Source organism: Heloderma suspectum, chromosome 1 (genome assembly GCF_057233095.1).
Source record: "Heloderma suspectum isolate Gila_16-S chromosome 1, 16-S_ref, whole genome shotgun sequence".
Taxonomy (NCBI): Eukaryota; Metazoa; Chordata; class Lepidosauria; order Squamata; family Helodermatidae; genus Heloderma; species Heloderma suspectum.
The window spans coordinates 435,350,511-435,368,559 of record NC_139458.1 but is presented as its reverse complement, the minus strand read 5'-3'; the positions used below and the strand labels follow the sequence as shown (position 1 = coordinate 435,368,559).

Below are 18,049 nucleotides of genomic sequence, written 5' to 3'. Positions count from 1 at the left end.
TTCCCATCTCCCTGATCTCTAACATGCAAATATCAGGGCGCCAAGCAGAAACCGTATCCTTTTGCAAATGCACCAAGGTCACCCCTTTGAATCTGCTTTGTCGCCACGGCATTCCTGCTGCACCTTCTCGCTGAGTAGCAAAGAAACAGACACAGCGTCAAGAACCACTGGGGGTGCCCGGCTGACAAAGTAGTTTGTGTCGGAATCCAGACACCCACACCGCCTGGCAATGCTTTGGATCCACTCAGAAAGCTTCACGCCAGCCCTTTTGTTGCTTCTCAGCAAGCGAGGAGTGTTGACTAAGGGTTCTGCCAGCCCCCGGGCCCTGCATTCTTCTGGGTGCTGCCCTGCGCTATAAACGAGGTTATCAGTTCTCCCTGTTTAAGAGGCAGCTCTTGAATTACCTTCCTGGCCTTGCTTAAGCCTAGGGGCAGCTTGCAAACCTTTAAGGGGATATCAGACAGAAGAGAGCAACTGTGACTGTAACAGAAAGAGGCCAGGAGCGGGTGTAATGCTGGTTCTCTATAAAACAGGCTTCTTCCAACCTGGTGCCTCCCAGCTGTTTTGGACAACAACTCCCAGCGTTCTTGACCATTGGCCAGGGTGGCTGGGGCTGATGGGAGCTGAAGTCAAAACCATCTGGAGGGCGTCAAGTTAGAGAAGAGGGGAGAAACCATGGCTTGTAGATCAGGAGCCAGCCTCACAATTGTGCGCTCCCGCAGCCTCGTCTCTGAAGTGGTACCCCCTGCTTTATGCATTCACCATCCTTTGGCCTGACACATGCACAGATACAAACCATGATGAATGCAAGCTCAGTTCCCTTGTAACCATGGCTTGCAGAGCTGCTTCAACCCATGGTTGCAGTCTCTGGTTTACATGAAGGAAGATTTAGATTCTAGGGAGTCGCGTAACAGTGTTTAGAAGTTGTGAGCAAGGACATCTCTGATTCAAATTTCAGATAAGCTCAGATCACTTCTACCCCATCCCAGCTCTAAAATGGGGATAGTAACATTGGCCTAACCTACAGGGCCATTGTGAGGAAAGCTCAAGAGGATGCACGTGAAGCGCTTTGAACATGTATCATTTATATAGCATTTTTTTTCCTAACTGGATTGTATTCATAGTTTGGAGTAGGTCTGCAAGGCATATTTATGAGGGAACCCGATTTGTAATTGGAGCACATGTAATACTAAATGATGGTCAGTACAGGTGTTAGGTTTCTAATAACAGAAAAGTGATATTATTTAGATATATAAAACCTACCAATGGATTTGGACACATCCTTAGTGTCTGTCAATAGCATTTATCAATTTACAGTGCAACATAACATATGTCTACTCAAAAGTAAGTACCACAGAGAACAGTGGTGCTTACTCCCAAGGTAAATGAGTATAGGATTACAGCCTAGGGGTTATAAAAGTGGACTTTCTCCAAGGCACACACAAAGCAAAGGAAGCCGTGTCGGAGGTCCATAAGAAAAATGCCAGAATCCACCTGTGGATTTTGAAAAGTTGGGTTTGGACCACCTTCTGATAGCCAGTGGATTCTACAGGAGGGCTCCTGAGATGAATTCCCATGAGCACCTCACGCCTGCACTATGTTGCTGTTTTGAAATGACCTTATGCAAATGGACTCATATTTCACCTTTAAATAGTAGACCAAAAGTTCATTCAGTGCAGGGTCAGCATTCAGATTCACCAGAAAACACTTGTTGTCGCCAACTTTGATCCCAGACGACTGGAGAGAGATGCCCAGGCTTTCAAGCTGCTTCTGCCGCTCCTACACGAAAGGATCAAAAATCCTAATTAGACAGATGTTGAAGCCCACGCTCTCCCACACTGTAAGCTAATGTGACTCCAAGCGGGGTGGCCGGGTGGGTGACAGGGCAGCCTATGACTGGCTGGAGCTATCCAGCAATTGGAGTGGCTACAGCCATACCCCCATTCCTAGCCACATTTCCTCTACACATGAATATAAGGAAACCTACCAGTGAAGCCTGAAGCAACAGCAGCCATTGTGTATAGCAGGGAACCATGCAGGGGGGATGCTACTGGAGGGTGGAGGGAGAGAGGACGAGCAAAGAGGCAAATGCTCAGCCAGCTGGAGCAATTTGGTAGTGCCTCGTGAGCTGCCAATGGAGGAACTGGGCCCCTAAATGTTTAAGCCAACGCAATATGCAGAAATGTCTTGTAGCAACCTGACAATTTATAAGATTCTGACACCAAGGATAACACTGAGACATGAGACACCGACCTGGTTCACACGTAATGGCAGTTCATAGGTTGTTTAACCCATGAACTGGCAGGGCCACAAGCGAGGGAGCGAGCACGCTGCTTCCTGCATGCTTGTCACTCCCACTTTCAATCAGCTTTAATCAACAACCCAGAAATGCGACATTTCTGGGTTGTTTGATGTGAAGTCCGAACCCAGAACTCTGGGTTGTTGAGAGACAAACAACCCAGAGTTTTAACCCGACAACAAGCCATGGGTGAAAAAACAAATCTCTTACTTGCCATGGAAGTAGATTTTTTTTTAAATCAAAGCATTACCCTTGCACAAGTTTGTACTGTTCCTTTTTGAGGAATTGAAACAGAAGCTGGAGAAAAGCCAAGCATCTGTAATAAACAACTCCTGTTTTATTACAAAAATTAATCTTTAGACTTCACACTGTATAAGCACAGTTTTCTCCTCTTCTGACTTTTGCATTTTCCCCGTACCCAAGACTTATGGTAAAGCTCTTGAAAAACCTTAGCTCTGAAAACAGTGAAACATGGCAAAAATATAAAATCAGGCTAAACGTATAGAGTTATACAAGCAACGGCTCTGTCAATATTCAAGAAGTTATAGGAAGCTTGTGTATAGTTTTGTACACCTCATTTACGCAGCTAGTTATAGGAATTCCCATGCATCTTCTCTCAGACCCATGTTTTCTGGCCATCTTCAGGTACACGCTCTCTCATCACTATCCACTGAATTCTACGGAGTTCTAACCCCCTTCCTCCCTAAGGTAAGATGTGCCACCTCTTCTCCAATTAGCATCTATAATCCAATTAACTTCTGGATGAATGATACGAGATCGTGTTGTTTTCCCCCTGTAGTGAAGCTGTGTGGACTGAGCTTTTGATGGTGGTTTTAAAGTTGTTTATTTGTATGTATATAAATTTAACCAATAAATAAATAATCCAAAAGATGGAACAGGTGGTGTTTTGGGAGTTTCACTCACCAAAAAGGCTAGCACGAAAAGCAATGTTTTGCTGTACTTTTACATGGCATAAGCTTGTGTGGGCTGGAATCCACTTCAGACAAATGAAGTGTTATCCTCAGCTCAGCACGAAGCATCCTCTCTACCCATGTATAAATATACCTGCCAACTGAGGCTAATGTTCCATGCATCTGGTGAAATGGGCTCTAGTCCATGAAAGTTTATACCATAATAAATAGACTAGTCTTTAAAGCATCACCAGACCCTTTGCTGTTTTTGCAACAACAGCAGCAATATTAATCTCTTTTGGAAGCAACCATCCCAGGAATTAAGGAAAAGCCCACTTAAGGGAGCATAAATTGACCCCCTTATCCATAAATACCAAGAGCTCTCATGGAGGGTTTATCTGATGGTGGGAGCACCTGCAATTTTGCTCCCAGCCACCCTGAAAACAAAACAGGCAGACCTGTGCAATCTCCTCTGTCTTCCGTAGCTTCTCTTCCCAGGTCACAGTCATTTCCTGGATGAGTTTTTCGGACTCTTCCAAACGGTCCTTCAGTTCTGGAGATTTCATAGCCTAGAAAACAGTGGGGAGAGAAAGCGGAATATTGAATGCTCCTCGGAAGGGCAACTTGACTGGCTGAGGTCTGATGTGCTGCCAATTCTCTTATCGTTGTGATCCAAGTTCCTGAAAACCAAGCCATGGATGGTGCGCTCAGGAAATCAGCAGGCATGATCCATGAGATGAGGGCACCTACATGGAAAAAGCTTGCCCGCTCTTCTAGCTCAGCGTTTTAGCACCGGATTTGATTAGTAGAGGGAAACCAGATATAACATGGCAGGAGATAACCTAGTCTCAGTATTTTAATTATGAGGATATTGGAATCAGTTGATCTGCTACACAGGAGCGGGGAGGACGCTGTTGCTTGCTGGTTCTCCTAAGAATGCAAGAGCCCTGCTCCATCCATTTTCCACAATGCCCAGATAGAGACTTCTGGGAAGCCCACCAGCAGGGCCTAAAGGCCAGCCAGCAACAGATATTCAGTGGTAGCCTGCCTCTGAACCCGCAAGATCCATTTAGCTTTCATGGTATGAGCGGCATGCTGCACCCCTTCTTTGCAACTGTTTCTGCTGGGAATGAAGCCAAAGGGGAAGAACACGCTGCCGCTGTTTCTCACACCAAGATTCACAGACTGCAGCTTGAGCAGAAGGGCTGCAGACGCCTCCCTTGCTTGCGAGGGGCAGGTGAAGGAGCAAGCTGCAGCCCTTCCTTTTGCGAACAGACACAGCGGGAGCAGTGGAGGGTGAATATGCAGGGAAGCTGGCCGGAGCCCTGCCCTGGCAACCGTTCTAATAATGGGATTCTTACTTGCACGTAAACTCCTGTGCAGCTACTTGTGTGTGTGCCCCAACAGTTAGGGATGATTTTATTTGTATTTATTATTTTATTATTACATTTATATCCCGCCTCTTTCCTCTTGCAAGGAACCCAAGGTGGCTCACATGGTCTTCCTCCTCTCCATTTTATTCTCACAACAACCCTGTAAGGTAGGTTAGGCTGCGAATCAGCGACTGAGCCAAAGTCACCTGCTGAGCTTCATGGCCGAGTGGGGACTAGAATCCGGGTCTCCCCAGACCCAGTCCAACACTCCAATCACTGCACCTCACAGGTCTACACTGACTGGCAGTGGCTATCCAGGGACTCAGGCTAGAGTCTTTCCCGACCCTGCCGGGATTAAACCCGGGATGTTTTGCCTCCAGTGCATACGCTCGAGCTATGGGCCTTCCAATTTATCAGGGTAAAGAGAAAAACTCAGACACTTACCCCTACTTGACAAACATACCCCTACTTGACCTGGAAAGAAACTAGCTGGTGTGGACACAGCCTTAAAAGCATCTCTCTGAAATAGTTCTCGGTGTGCAGGAACTCCAAATGTCTCATGGCTCACCCAATTCCCTTGTGTAGGGATCAACCATGTTGATAGGTATCAGCAGGGACAGACTTTGAACTGTCAATTAGGACACGTGGAGCTGCTTTCCAAGAAGAAAAACAAAACTCCAAAATGCCCCACGAGGGACACCCGAGAGGCCTGCTTAGAACAACAACTTTATGGCAGCTCTTTAATTAAGACATAAATTAGAGGGCTGTTGCCCAATTCAGGAAAACTTAGCTGCTCAAAAGTGTCTGAGTTTTGCATGCATTTGCATAGGAATAAAGTGAAGGAAAATAACACAAGTTTTAAAAGATGCATGCCTTCATCTCAGCAGGAGCCAAAGAAGAGACATCCTCTCCTGCATGAGAAAGAGGAATGCCTCTAAGAGGACATGGCCAAGTGGTTTTTAAGTAATTACATTTCTTTGCAAAACCTGCTACCAGATTAAATGTTTGGGGTAGGTGTGGGAGAATCCATCCAAAGATTTTTAAATTCAGTGAATCTAACCGGTGGACTTGGTGCTGCAGCCCGGGGAAATCCTAAATGGCAAGACACACCTCTGCTTTGGTGAGCTGTTCCCTGAGTTTCTCCACTTCCTCCCGCAGTTCTCGGATGATCCGGGCATTGGGGTCCTCATTCACCACGGCGTGGTTCACGATGTTCTTGGCCCGGTCAGCGTACCTCAGTGTGGAAAGGGTCTCGTCGTAATTATCCGCCGCTGGGCTGACTGTAGCAACCATAGCAGTCTTGCTGTTGCCACCAAGGCTGTCCTGGGAAGTGACATCAAGGAGTAAGAATTTGGGACATTCTGAACACTCGTGATGGACAAGCGAGTAGGTGGCTCCAAGTCAGAACTTTCCCCTTCGTTTGCATTTTTCTGCACACAGTAAGCAACCGAAGAAGTGATTTCTATCTGAACAGCAACGACCTTCCATATATCTCCCCTACTGCAAAACTGTCTATGCTTCCCTGCTTCGAACATAAGAAGAGCCCTGTTCAATCACTCCAACTGGTCCAGCATTCTTTTCCCAGTAGTGACCAGCCAGATACCACTGGGTGCTCACAAGCAAAACGTACAAAGCGTCCTGCTGGATCACACCAAGGGCCTATTTAGTCTAGCATTCTGTTCACACAGAAGCCATCTGATGCCTCTGGGAAGACCAGAAATTGGACACAAGTACGATTCTATACAATTCTTCCACCCCCAACTGGTATTGAGAGGCACACTCCACTGATAGCGGAGGCAATATGCATCCTTGCAATATACATTTGCAATATGCAATATGCATTGCAATATACATCCTTCAAGACTAGTAGCCACTGATAGCTGCGTCCTTCATAAATTTGTCCAATCCCCTCTTAAAGCCGCCCAGGTTGGTGGCCCTCTTCACCAGAGATGTATGAGAATTTCGTTTTTGCTCAAAAATGTGCAAGCATGCCCTGTTGGAAGGCTCGAACATGAGCAGTCTGCCAAAAATAATCACCAGTTGTCGTACATGTGCTCGCATTCTTCTTGTTCTTGATCCCCAATTCGATTTGCGCAAATTTCCTAATTTGCATAGATTTCCTCAGTAGACTGAATCAGTCCCACTTTATGGAGGAAATTTGCGCAAATTTGGAACATCTGCGCAAATTTGGGGACATTTGCTCAAACCTCCTGTTCGCACAAAGCAAGCACAAATGCGAGAGGGAATAGTCAGGAGACAAGCAGTGAGACCATGTTCAGAGAATCCTAACAATCCCAAGCATCACTCGTTCGCCCATCCCTACTCCCCACAGACCTGGAGGCAGCCACCCTTCCCAGTTATTTGCCCGCAGCATCTCGTACTTGAGAGGTATACTGTCTCTATGGCTGGTTGTGGCATGCTGGGAGTTGCAGGACCTTTTTCTGTCTAAACATGCATAGGATTGGGCCTTTGGTAGCTCATCCTTCTAGCTACTGCACATCTTTCTGGCCGAGCCAACGTCTTCCACAAAATGTTTCTTGGATGACTCAAATGCCTTACCTTTCCTGTACCTTTTTTTGATGCTCCTCGGAAGCATGATGCATGCTGCCTGCTCTAAAACAGGGGTGGGGAACATGCAGGGGTGGGGAACATGACTACAACTCCCATCATCCCTGACCACTAGCCATGCTGGGTAGGGTCAATAGGAGCTGGAGTCCAAGAACATCTGCAGGGCTGCAGGTCACCACCCCTGCTCTAAAATATACGCTAAGACTTGAAGTAGCAAGTCTACGCCACACACAGGATGCCTGCTTTTACCAGGTCAGACTCTTCGTCCACCTAACCCAGGGCCATCTTCTCTGGCTGGCGGTGGTTCTCCAGGGCTTCCGGCAGAGGAGGGACTTCCCTGCTGCTTTGAAACGGAGAGGCGAGGGATGGAACCTGGGAATTTCTGCATGCAAAGCAAGTGCTTTAGCCCTGAGCTTCGCTGCCTCCCACCTGAACTACTTTGGCAGGAGAAATGAGGTAGTGTCATGCCCCAACTGGAGGAGTTCTCCTTAGAGGAGGAGCTGGAGGCCCCAGAAGCCCAGCGGGCCCCAGACCAAGGACTGCCACCAGACCCACAGGAGTCTGAGCCCTCAGGGGAAGTGGCTGCCGGGCCATCCCTGTCAGGAGTGAGGGGCTCTGCCTCTGAAGTGGAGGCTGAGCTGCCCCCTGACCCCCGGAAGCGTTGTCGCCTCAAGCGACAGGCTAGCAGGGCCCCCGTGCGAAGGAGTGCCCGCCTCCAGAAAAGGTCTCCTCAGGAGAAAGGGACTCCTCAGGAGTAGGCTCTGGAAAGGGAGCTCTGATCGCTGCTGCTGAGCTCTGGGTGGGGCCCAGCTGGCTTTGGGCTCAAAAGCCTTCACTAGAAATCCAGCCAGTGTTGGAACAACTTGGTCCATCCAGCCTCTGCCGTGTGCCTTGCCTCCTGAACTGTGTCCTGTGATTAATGCTCTGTTTACTGACGTTCTGACCTGCCTAATGACCCTGCTTCTGGTCTGTGTAACATGTCTGACTGTGTTTGACCTCTGGCTTGCTACCTTGACTACTCCTGCTGCTGCTTGATCCTTACTGCCTGCCTGCCTGCCTGCGCTCCGACCTCTACCTGGATTCTGACCACTCCTGCCTTAGCCTAAACTTCCTTGGACTGAAACATGTGTGCCTGACCATTTGCTCACCAACTTGACTATTCTATTGCATCGCTCCCTGTATTTGCTTGCAAACTGCCAAGACTTGATCTACCGCAGGACAGGCAGGTATCTTGGTGGGGGGCGGGGGGGGGGGGAGAGAGAGAGAGATGTGATAGCCTAAACAAGGTGCAGGCAGTGGAGGCTGGTGGCTCCGATTCTGGGTTTCAGTCAGAACCCACCAGGACTCTAAAGGAGCTATCCATGGTGCTGAAGCCTTTCCCCAAAATAGGTTCAGCACCTTGAGTTGCTCCTTTAGAGTCCTGGCTGGTTCTGACAACCCCGCCGAAATCCGACCCATCAGCCTCTGCTGGGCTGGAAAAACATACTTTAAGCAGCCTACAAAATCTAGGTCATGAACTGCCACCAGGCATCATTAACATAGTTTTTAATCTATGTTTTTGCATCACTCCTAATTGTTGTGGTGAATTTGAGATTTTCATAACAACCCTTATTAAGGCCAGGGCGTAGTGACGAGAATGTCTGATTTAGATGTGGGAACCTCAGGTTCAAACCTGAGGCGAATGATTATCAGCTGAACCTCCCTCAAGAGGATGAGGGCAAAGGGAAGATAACCTTAGGAAGTGCACCTTTTAAGAGGAAGGGCGAGATATAAATTAAAGTGTTTACATCCGCTGCAGTAATGGTAGTAATCATAATAAGCTTTTATCTAGCAGACTCCAAAGATTCAAAATGCTTCAAGGACATAATCCTAGTAGTCCTTGCATCAGCTCTGCAAGGTAAACTAGTATTGTTGCTACATTATAGGGCGGAGAAAACAGTGGTTCAGACGTACAACTTAACCAGAACTTAGGGGCTGGGATGCAGGATTGCATAGATGTCCTCCCCGGTTCTGGTATATCACCAGAATTCATAGAATCATAGAATAGTAGGGTTGGAAGGGGCCTACAAGGCCCCCTGCTCAATGCAGGAATCCAAGTCAGAGCATCCCCGACAGATGGCTGCCCAGCCTCATCTTAAATGCCTCCAGTGTGGGAGAGCCCACCACCTCCCTGGGTAATTGGTTCCATTGTCATATTGCTCTAACAGTTAGGAAGTTTTGTGCTGATGTTCAGCCGGAATCTGGCTTCCTATAACTTGAGCCCATTATTCCAAGTCCTGCACTCTGGGATGATCGAGAAGAGATCCTGGCCTTAGTCCTTTCTAAGCTGATAGCAGAAGTAAGATCAGAACTGGATCACCACTCATAGGAGCAGCCACTAAGCCACACCAGCTCTCCCACAGGGAAGGTGTACAGCCCATACATGCTCGGTGTAGGCCAGGGGTGGGCAGAAGGTATACCTCCAGATGTTTTAGAGTTCAATTCCCAGAAGCCCCTGCCAGCATGGCCAATGGTCAGGAATGCTTGGAGTTGAAGTCCGAACCATCTGGAGATCTACTTTCTGCCCACCCCTGCCGTAGGCTGCTGATGTTAGACAAAAAATACATAACATGCCACACAAACCTAAACAGAGTTAACCGTTGGTTCTGACCTTTAAAGCTCTGATTGGCCTCTGGCCCAGAATCCCCAACCTTTTTGGGTTGGTGGGAAGAAGTGAGAGTGCCGACAACTCTCTCAAAAATCCACAAGATGACTGCTGCAGAGAGTGACTTGCTCGTTCATAAAATGGCTATCATGGTGGGGATGGCCAGTCACATAACACTCATTTTTCAGAAGGCAAACTGGTGAGACTGAAAGAAAAGTAACCTGGCCGAGAACCTAGGTACACGGCAGAGGTCTGAGCTCGACAACACAAAAAAACCCTTTAGAACACCAATAAATATTGTGCTGGAGGGCAGCACTTTGCCGCACGCCAGACTCCCAGTTACAAAGATTAAGAGGAAAAGATCTTAAGAAGTACAATAAAAATCAGGAGAGGCAGGGAACCTGCAAGCACCAAGGGAAGAGTCTGCGTGCTCATGGGCACCACGTGGGACACCCAGCCTTAAGAAATGTCTTCTCCCATGCCAACCTCCCAAACACTAAGAGCTCTGAATCTTGTGTTCAGCTGCAATTAGACTAGTAGGGTCCAGGAGCAGGGCCTTTCCAGTAACAGCACTCCTGTTATGGAACTCCTCATTATGGGAAAACTCAGAGGATCAACAACTCCATCACAGGTTTTAGGGAAAAGACGAAGACATTTTTATTCTTGCAAGTGGTGGCTGGTGTATGCGAGGGTGGGGGATTTGCTGATGAGAAGGTTTAAGCAGCCACATCGAAGGGCGTTCCCTTGTTTTATGCTTATTTGTCTCAATGCTGTGTTTTGTTTTTGGTTTTAGCTTGATTAAAATTAATGTTTAATGCTAGAACCAAAAACAGGGATACTCTTGAAATGCTTAAGCATAAAACATTGAGCAGCATACACGATAGCCATTCAAAACCTTCTCACCAACACCTTCCTCACTGGGGGAAATAAAAAGGTTGTCCCCATTTCCCTTAAAGCTGCCATACGAGCTTTCCCAGAATAAGGAATTCCATAGTGGGCTGACACTGCTGTGAAGGCCCCGCTTGACTAATTGTTGCATTTACCATGTTGTAAGCTGTCCAAAGCCTCCTTGGAGGCATGTAACAGGGCACAAATTCTAAAATAAAAAGTGTAAAACAAATCAATACAATAAGGAAATAATGGAAGCTGCAGTTTTGCAAGAAGCCTGGGCAAATATTCAGGATCAGGGAAAGTCCAGAAAAGATAAACACAACGGAGAACCAGGATTCCTAGGGCCTGTAATCGAAAGTTGTCCAAGATTTCACCTTTGAACAGGGGATAAATTCACAACACAAATGAAATATCTGAGGCAGGTAATTATTGTTGTTGTTGTTCAGTCGTTAAGTCGTGTCCGACTCTTCGTGACCCCATGGACCATAGCACGCCAGGCCTTCCTGTCCTCCGCTCTCTCCCGGAGTGTGCTCAAGTTCATATTCATTGCATCGGTGATGCTATCTAGCCATCTCATCCCCTGCCGTCCCCTTCTCCTTTTGCCTTCAATTTTTCCCAGCATCAGGGTCTTTTCCAGGGTGTTTTCTCTTCGCATTAGGTGGCCAAAATATTGGAGCTTCAGCTTCAGTATCGGTCCTTCCAATGAGCACTCAGGGTTGATTTCCTTTAGGATGGACTGATTTGACCTCCTTGCAGTTCAGGGGACTCGTAAGAGTCTTCTCCAGCACCACAGTTCGAAAGCATCCATTCTTCGGCGCTCAGCCTTCCTTATAGTCCAGCTCTCACAGCCATACGTTGCTACTGGGAAAACCATACCTTTGATAATATGAATCTTTGTCGGCAAGGTGATGTCTCTGCTTCTTACTATGCTGTCTAGGTTTGCCATAGCTTTCCTCCCAAGGAGCAAGCGTCTTTTAATTTCATGGCTACAGTCACCGTCTGCGGTGATCTTGGAGCCCAAGAAAATAAAATCTGTCACTGCTTCCATTGCTTCTCCTTCTATACGCCAGGAAGTGATGGGGCCAGATGCCATGATCTGAGTTTTTTTAATGTTGAGTTTCAAACCAGCTTTGGCACTCTCCACTTTCACCCTCAACAAGAGGCTCTTTACATCCTCTTCGCTTTCTGCCATTAGGGTGGTATCGTCTGCGTATCTGAGGTTGTTGATAATTCTCCCAGCAATCTTAATTCCGACCTGTGATTCATCCAACCCCGCGTTTGTCATGATGTACTCTGCATATAAATTAAATAAGCAGGGCGACAATATACAGCCTTGTCGTACTCCTTTCCCATTTTGGAACCAATCGGTTGTTCCATGTCCGGTTCTTACTGTTGCTTCTTGTCCCTTGTACAGGTTTCTCAGGAGACAGGTAAGGTGGTCTGGTACTCCCATCTCTTTCAGAATTTGCCACAGTTTGTTGTGATCCACACAATCAAAGGCTTTAGTATAGTCAATGAAGCAGAAATAGACATTTTTCCGGAATTCTCTTGCTTTCTCCATGATGCAGTGAATGTTGGCGATTTGATCTCTAGTTCCTTTGCCTCTTCGAAACCCAGCTTGTACTTCCGGTAGTTCTTGGTTCACATGCTGCTGAAGCCTAGCTTGTAGGATTTTGAGCATCACCTTGCTGGCATGTGAAATGAGCGCAATTGTGCGGTAGTTTGAACACTCTTTGGCGTTGCCCTTCTTTGGAATTGGAATGTAAACTGACCTTTTCCAGTCTTGTGGCCACTGTTGAGTGTTCCAAATGTGTTGGCATATTGAGTGCAGCACTTTAACAGCATCATCTTTTAGGATCTTAAATAGCTCAGCTGGAAGACTGTCATCTCCACTAGCTTTGTTGTTACTAATGCTTCCTAAGACCCACTTGACTTCACTCTCGAAGATGTCCGGCTCATGTTCAGTGACCGCACTATCATGGCTATCAGGGACATTCAGATCTTTCCTGTATAGTTCTTCTGTGTATTCTTGCCACCTCTTCTTAATCTCATCTTTGATAATCTTTGCCCTTTATCATGCCCGTCTTTGCACAAAACGTTCCCTTGAGATCTCCGATTTTCTTGAAAAGATCTCTAGTCTTTCCCATTCTGTTGTTTTCCTCGATTTCTTTGTGTTGTTCATTTAAGAAGACCTTCTTGTCTCTCCTTGCTATTCTCTGGAACTCTGCATTCAGTTGGATATATCTTCCCCTTTCTCCCTTGCTTTTCTCTTCCCTTCTTTCGTCGGCTACTTGTAAAGCCTCATCAGACAGCCACTTTGCTTTCTTGCATTTCTTTTTCTTTGGGATGGATTGAGTTGCTGCCTCATGAACAATGTTACGGACCTCCGTCCATCGTTCCTCAGGCACTCTGTCTATCAGGTCTAATCCCTGAAATCTATTCCTCACCTCCACTGTATATTCATCAGGGATATGATTTAGGTCATACCTGAATGGTTTAGTGGTTTTCCCTACGTGTTTCAATTTAAGCCGAAATGTTGCAAGAAGCAGCTCATGATCTGAGCCACAGTCAGCTCCAGGTCTTGTTTTTACTGACTGTATAGAGCTTCTCCATCTTTGACTGCAAAGGACATAATCAATCTGATTTCGATATTGACCATCTGGTGATGTCCATGTGTAGAGTCGCCTCTTGTGCGGTTGGAAAAGAGCGTTTGCTATGATCAGCGTGTTCTCTTGGCAAAACTCTATGAGCCTTTGTCCTGCTTCATTTTGTACACCAAGGCCATGCTTGCCTCTTATCCCGGTGATTTCTTGACTTCCTACTTTAGCATTCCAATCCCCTATGATGAAGAGGACATCTTTTTTTGGTGTTAGTTCTAGAAGGTGTTGTAGGTCTTCATAGAACCGATCAACCTCAGCTTCTTCGGCATCAGTGGTTGGGGCATAGACTTGAATTACTGTGATGTTGAATGGTTTGCCTTGGATTCGTACTGAGATCATTCTGTCGTTTTTGAGATTGTACCCCAGTACTGCTTTTCCCACCCTTTTGTTGACTATGAGTGCTACTCCATTTCTTCTATGGGATTCTTGCCCACAGTAGTAGATATGATGGTCACCTGAATTAAATTCGCCCATGCTTGTCCATTTTAGTTCGCTGATTCCCAAGATGTCGATGTTCAATCTTGCCATCTCATGTTTGACCACCTCTAGCTTACCTTGATTCATTGATCTTACATTCCAGGTTCCTAAACAATATTGTTCTTCACAGCATCGGACTTTCTTTTCACCACCAGACACATTCACAGCTGAGTGTCCTTTTGGCTTTGGCCCAGCCGTTTCACTCTTTCTGGCACTACTTGGAAATTCCCTCTGCTCTTCCCCAATAGTATATTGGACACCTTCCGACCTGAGGGGCTCATCTTCCGGCGTCATCTCTTTTAGCCTTGTGATACATTCCATGCGGTTTTCTTGGCAGGAAACTGGAGTGGGTTGCCATTTCCTTCTCCAGTGGACCACATTTTGTCAGAACTCTCCGCCATGACCTGTCTGTCTTGGGTGGCCCTGCATGGCATAGCTTATGGCTTCACTGAGTTACGCAAGCCCCTTCACCACAACTAGGCAGTGATACAGAAGTACTGGCAGAAAGCAAAAGGAACTGTAGATGCAGATATATTTTTTCCTCCCCACCCCTGCCCAAACTGGTGCCAGGATACAAAGAAATAACTCATCGTATTTACTTGGATTTTAAACATGACACCAGGCATTAGCAGGCTTGAGCCAAAAGTGTGTGTGATTTCCCAGGTGGATTCCCTGCTCCATCCCTGCTTTTTTGCCAAGAGCAGGAGCTGCACTCGAGCCCAGAGGCAACAGCTGTTCAAAGGTGCGGTGGAAGCTCAAACACCTTAGTGCAGACATCTGTGTTTCTTTTCTCTGAAGCTTTCACACACACTCATACTCAATCAACCAGCTTGGGCAGGCTGTGGTCCTGAGCAGAGGAAGAGAACATCAAGGCAGGGAGGCAGTGCCATTTTGCGGCTCAAAATCACCGTCTGCGAACAGCTTTTTCTCCCACAAGGGACAAGGATGCAGAGTCCCCACAGCTCCCCCCACTCCATGTGACCCCCCCCCCATAAACCTAATGAGCATTATTTTGAGTTGAAAGAAAACCGGAGGGGAAAGCATTAAGTACCCCTTCCCTGCCTGTTCTGCCTCTTTCCTGGCTGATGTTTAAGGGGCGGGGCGGGGCCGGGGACACAGAGCAAAGAAAAGCAGAACTCCATGTGACATAAGGGTGGGGGGTCTATAGCTCAATGACCGAGCACCTGCTTTGCATTCAGAAGGTCCTAGGTTCAATCCCTGGTGTCCCCAATTAAACGGTCAGAGGATGGGGAATCCAAGCAGACAATATCGAGCTAGTTAGACAATTAGTCTGACCTTGTTTTAGGCAGGTTCCTTTGTTCCTAAAGTGTAGTTTGAGCCTGTCATATGACTCCCAACTAGCAGTGGAGGCTGGTGGCTCCGATGTAGGTGGGGCAGTGAATCCACTCCGGGCTTCAGTCGGAACCAGCATTCTGTTTCAGTTCCTCCAAAGTGCAATTATATTCTGCTGCAAGCATGAAGCCAGACTTGTTTCCAAGCACAAAGCAATCCTCTATCAGCTGTGTTTTTTAGGAGAATGATTACATGACCTCCTCCAACCCTTCCCCTTGACCTGCAATTGGTACACGCATTGAGATTTACTTCCCCCTGCTGAGTGGAAGCAAAAAGGCTAATCATCTTAGCCAAAATCTCCAAAGTTAGCCATGACACTAGGTAAACGCGGGATAGGTGCGGTCAAGAACTCATGATAAAAGAGCCTGGGGTTATGTGTGTAGTTATCAGTGAAAAGACTCAAAAGCCAGCCCACTATCGATTATGAACAAGCCAGAGTGGGAAGCCACAAAAGGGCGACACAAGAGATGAGCAAAGCTTTTGAGGAGCAGAAGGGAGTACCAGGTTCTATCCTGGGTAAAGAGCTTCCTGCATGTGGCACAACAGCTTACAGGATAAGACATGTTTGCAACCATTATAGTTTTTCCACTGCAGCCCTTCTTTTACAACAAGCTTTTTTTCCAAAACTGATCTAGTACAGACAACTGTGTCTACTGCACTGACAAGCATGAACACAGAACAGAAGGGATGTATAGGCACCAGCTGATCATGGCAGACAAGTCTTACGCTCTTGTCTGAGATGCTGAATAACTGTTGACTTACTTTGAGTAGCCAAGTGAGCACCGAGTCACGATATGGAACGAATTTATTCTTATTTTTGCCAGCAGCCTGATCTGCAAGGGCAGAAATGACTAACCCAAGAGTTGTGAGGGACCTGCATGGGGGAAAAAAATGTTTTGAAACGGTATGATGACTAGGATCAGCAAGGCCTTACTAACTGAGCAGCATCTGGCCCCATGTAACAGTAACATTTTAGCTTAGTTTAGGGCCACGGTCATGTGACTGGCACCTTGCATTTAGGGTGAAGTTCCCTAACCATTAACTTATAACACATACAGCCCTAAACAGTGATCACACCAAAACAAACAAATAGGGAATCTGAACCCAGAAAAAAACAAACTGTGTGTGTGGGGGTCACTTTAAACTGTTTTCTTTGTTCTGAACTTAAACATTTCTTTCTATTAGTTCTTGATGACACGATCACAACAAAATATAAGGGTTGTTTGTTTTTATAGGAAGGTGAATGGGAAGGGAAAAAAATCAAAGGGAACAGCACCCTATAAAGAGAAAAATGCAGAGAAATCAAGCAAGTCTTTCCCCCAGGTATAATTTCCCCTCCTGTGAGATCAGAAGTATTGGCCCTGCTTCTTTCCTCACTTGCTGTCATTCTCATAAATGAATGAAGAATGTTGGGACACATGTAGCCACGCCATTATTCATCATTTAAAAACATTTAGTTCCTCATTAACAAAGCGTTACTTGTTGATGTTGCTTCCTTCCTTCAGCCTGTCACCCGCAGCTCCCGTCTTGGTTGCTCTTTCACTGCCTGCTAAGTCAACCAGGCTCAGTTTGCCCACTTTCTCGCCAGATGTCTGTGGAATGAAATGCAGGCATTAGTCTAGAAGGAACCCACATGCTCATATCTAAAAAGTTACACAGTTCACGATGTGCCCAGTTTGGAAGGAGAAAGCAACAGATGCGTGCTTGGAAAGATGTTGAGGTGAAGAAAGAAAGACAGAAATTTCAAGTAAAGGACTAGTAAAATTATTACGTACATAATGCCATCATGCTATCATTTGTTATGATATGACAGCAGCAGCATCATAAATAAGACATGTGTCTAATCCAACGGGTTTATAGTCTACATTTTTGGAGAGACAAAGGGATAACAGGAAACAGAAGCAAGGGTAACAGGAGATAAATGCAAGCAAAAATGCTGTTGTGAATATTTAGGTGTCATTTTCGCTATGAATGAGAACTAAAGGGTAGAATAGTACTTGTAGAAAATGTGTGTTGGTGACTTTCTAACTTTTGTGTGGTAGGATAATAAATTGTCCAGGTATTCAGGTGTTTTTTTAAAAAAGCCAACAGAGCAGGCATGAGGTCACATTAGGACCAATGTACACAACGTTTTTTAGGTTTTTGCTGATGAGTCATTCCAACATCTGCAGATACCAGAAAAACAAATACACAGAAGTGATAGAGGCAGATCTGAACTAATCCCAAATTCCACAAGTGACTTTCAGACTTCAGAAAAAGCTGCCTGTGTGCAAGATCCATGCATTACAGTCTCCACATCCCATTTTACCCTGTGTGGTTAGAGACAAAGCGACTCACCTGTAGAGACCTGAAAGATCTAAGATGTTACCTGGATGCAATGTCAGGGGTTCCCCAGGTGCATGGGGAGCTCGTCAAGTCCTATCAGAGAAGATGGGTGGTCCTCCCTACACCTACCCTATCACCCCAAACCTAAATTTTCGGTGAATTCTGATGGCTGTTTGAGTGTGAAACTGAGCAGGTAACACATGCAGCCTTTTCAGTTGTGTTGACTGATGGCACAACGAACAAACTATCTAGTTTCTGCAGGAAGTTTGGTTTTTCTAACCCCTTTCTTTGGAAATACAGTAAAGAGACTTTTAAAAATTCAAATGACACTACCTAGGTGCATGTGCCCTACTCAGAGCTGTAAAATCCTTCATGCCAAATGCTCAATGGATGTGGTGGGGTGGAGGAAGTCCCTTCTGAAATGGCATGGCCATGTTGACAGCCACTGCTTCCTGCCAGAGAACCAGACAAGAGCAGGGCTCCATTTTTTACCCACAGCACTCATTCAAAATGCAGCTGGGAAAAAACAACTGCTAACTGATGTTGCA

At 46.3% G+C, this 18,049-nt stretch overlaps 1 protein-coding gene across 5 annotated transcripts in view; it reads right to left on the bottom strand.

The window, feature by feature from the left end:
* The window catches only part of KIF13B (kinesin family member 13B), a 193,385-nt gene that overhangs the window by 88,451 nt on the left and 86,885 nt on the right, over window positions 1-18,049 (bottom strand). For all 5 annotated transcript variants that reach the window (XM_084829433.1, XM_084829429.1, XM_084829431.1 and 2 more), the window contains exons 9-13: window positions 16,656-16,768; window positions 15,939-16,050; window positions 5,694-5,906; window positions 3,669-3,779; window positions 1,645-1,779 (exon numbers count right to left, since the gene is read on the bottom strand). In XM_084829433.1, the coding sequence (XP_084685559.1) occupies window positions 1,645-1,779; window positions 3,669-3,779; window positions 5,694-5,906; window positions 15,939-16,050; window positions 16,656-16,768 (684 nt within the window). The remainder of the gene's footprint in view (window positions 1-1,644; window positions 1,780-3,668; window positions 3,780-5,693; window positions 5,907-15,938; window positions 16,051-16,655; window positions 16,769-18,049) is intronic.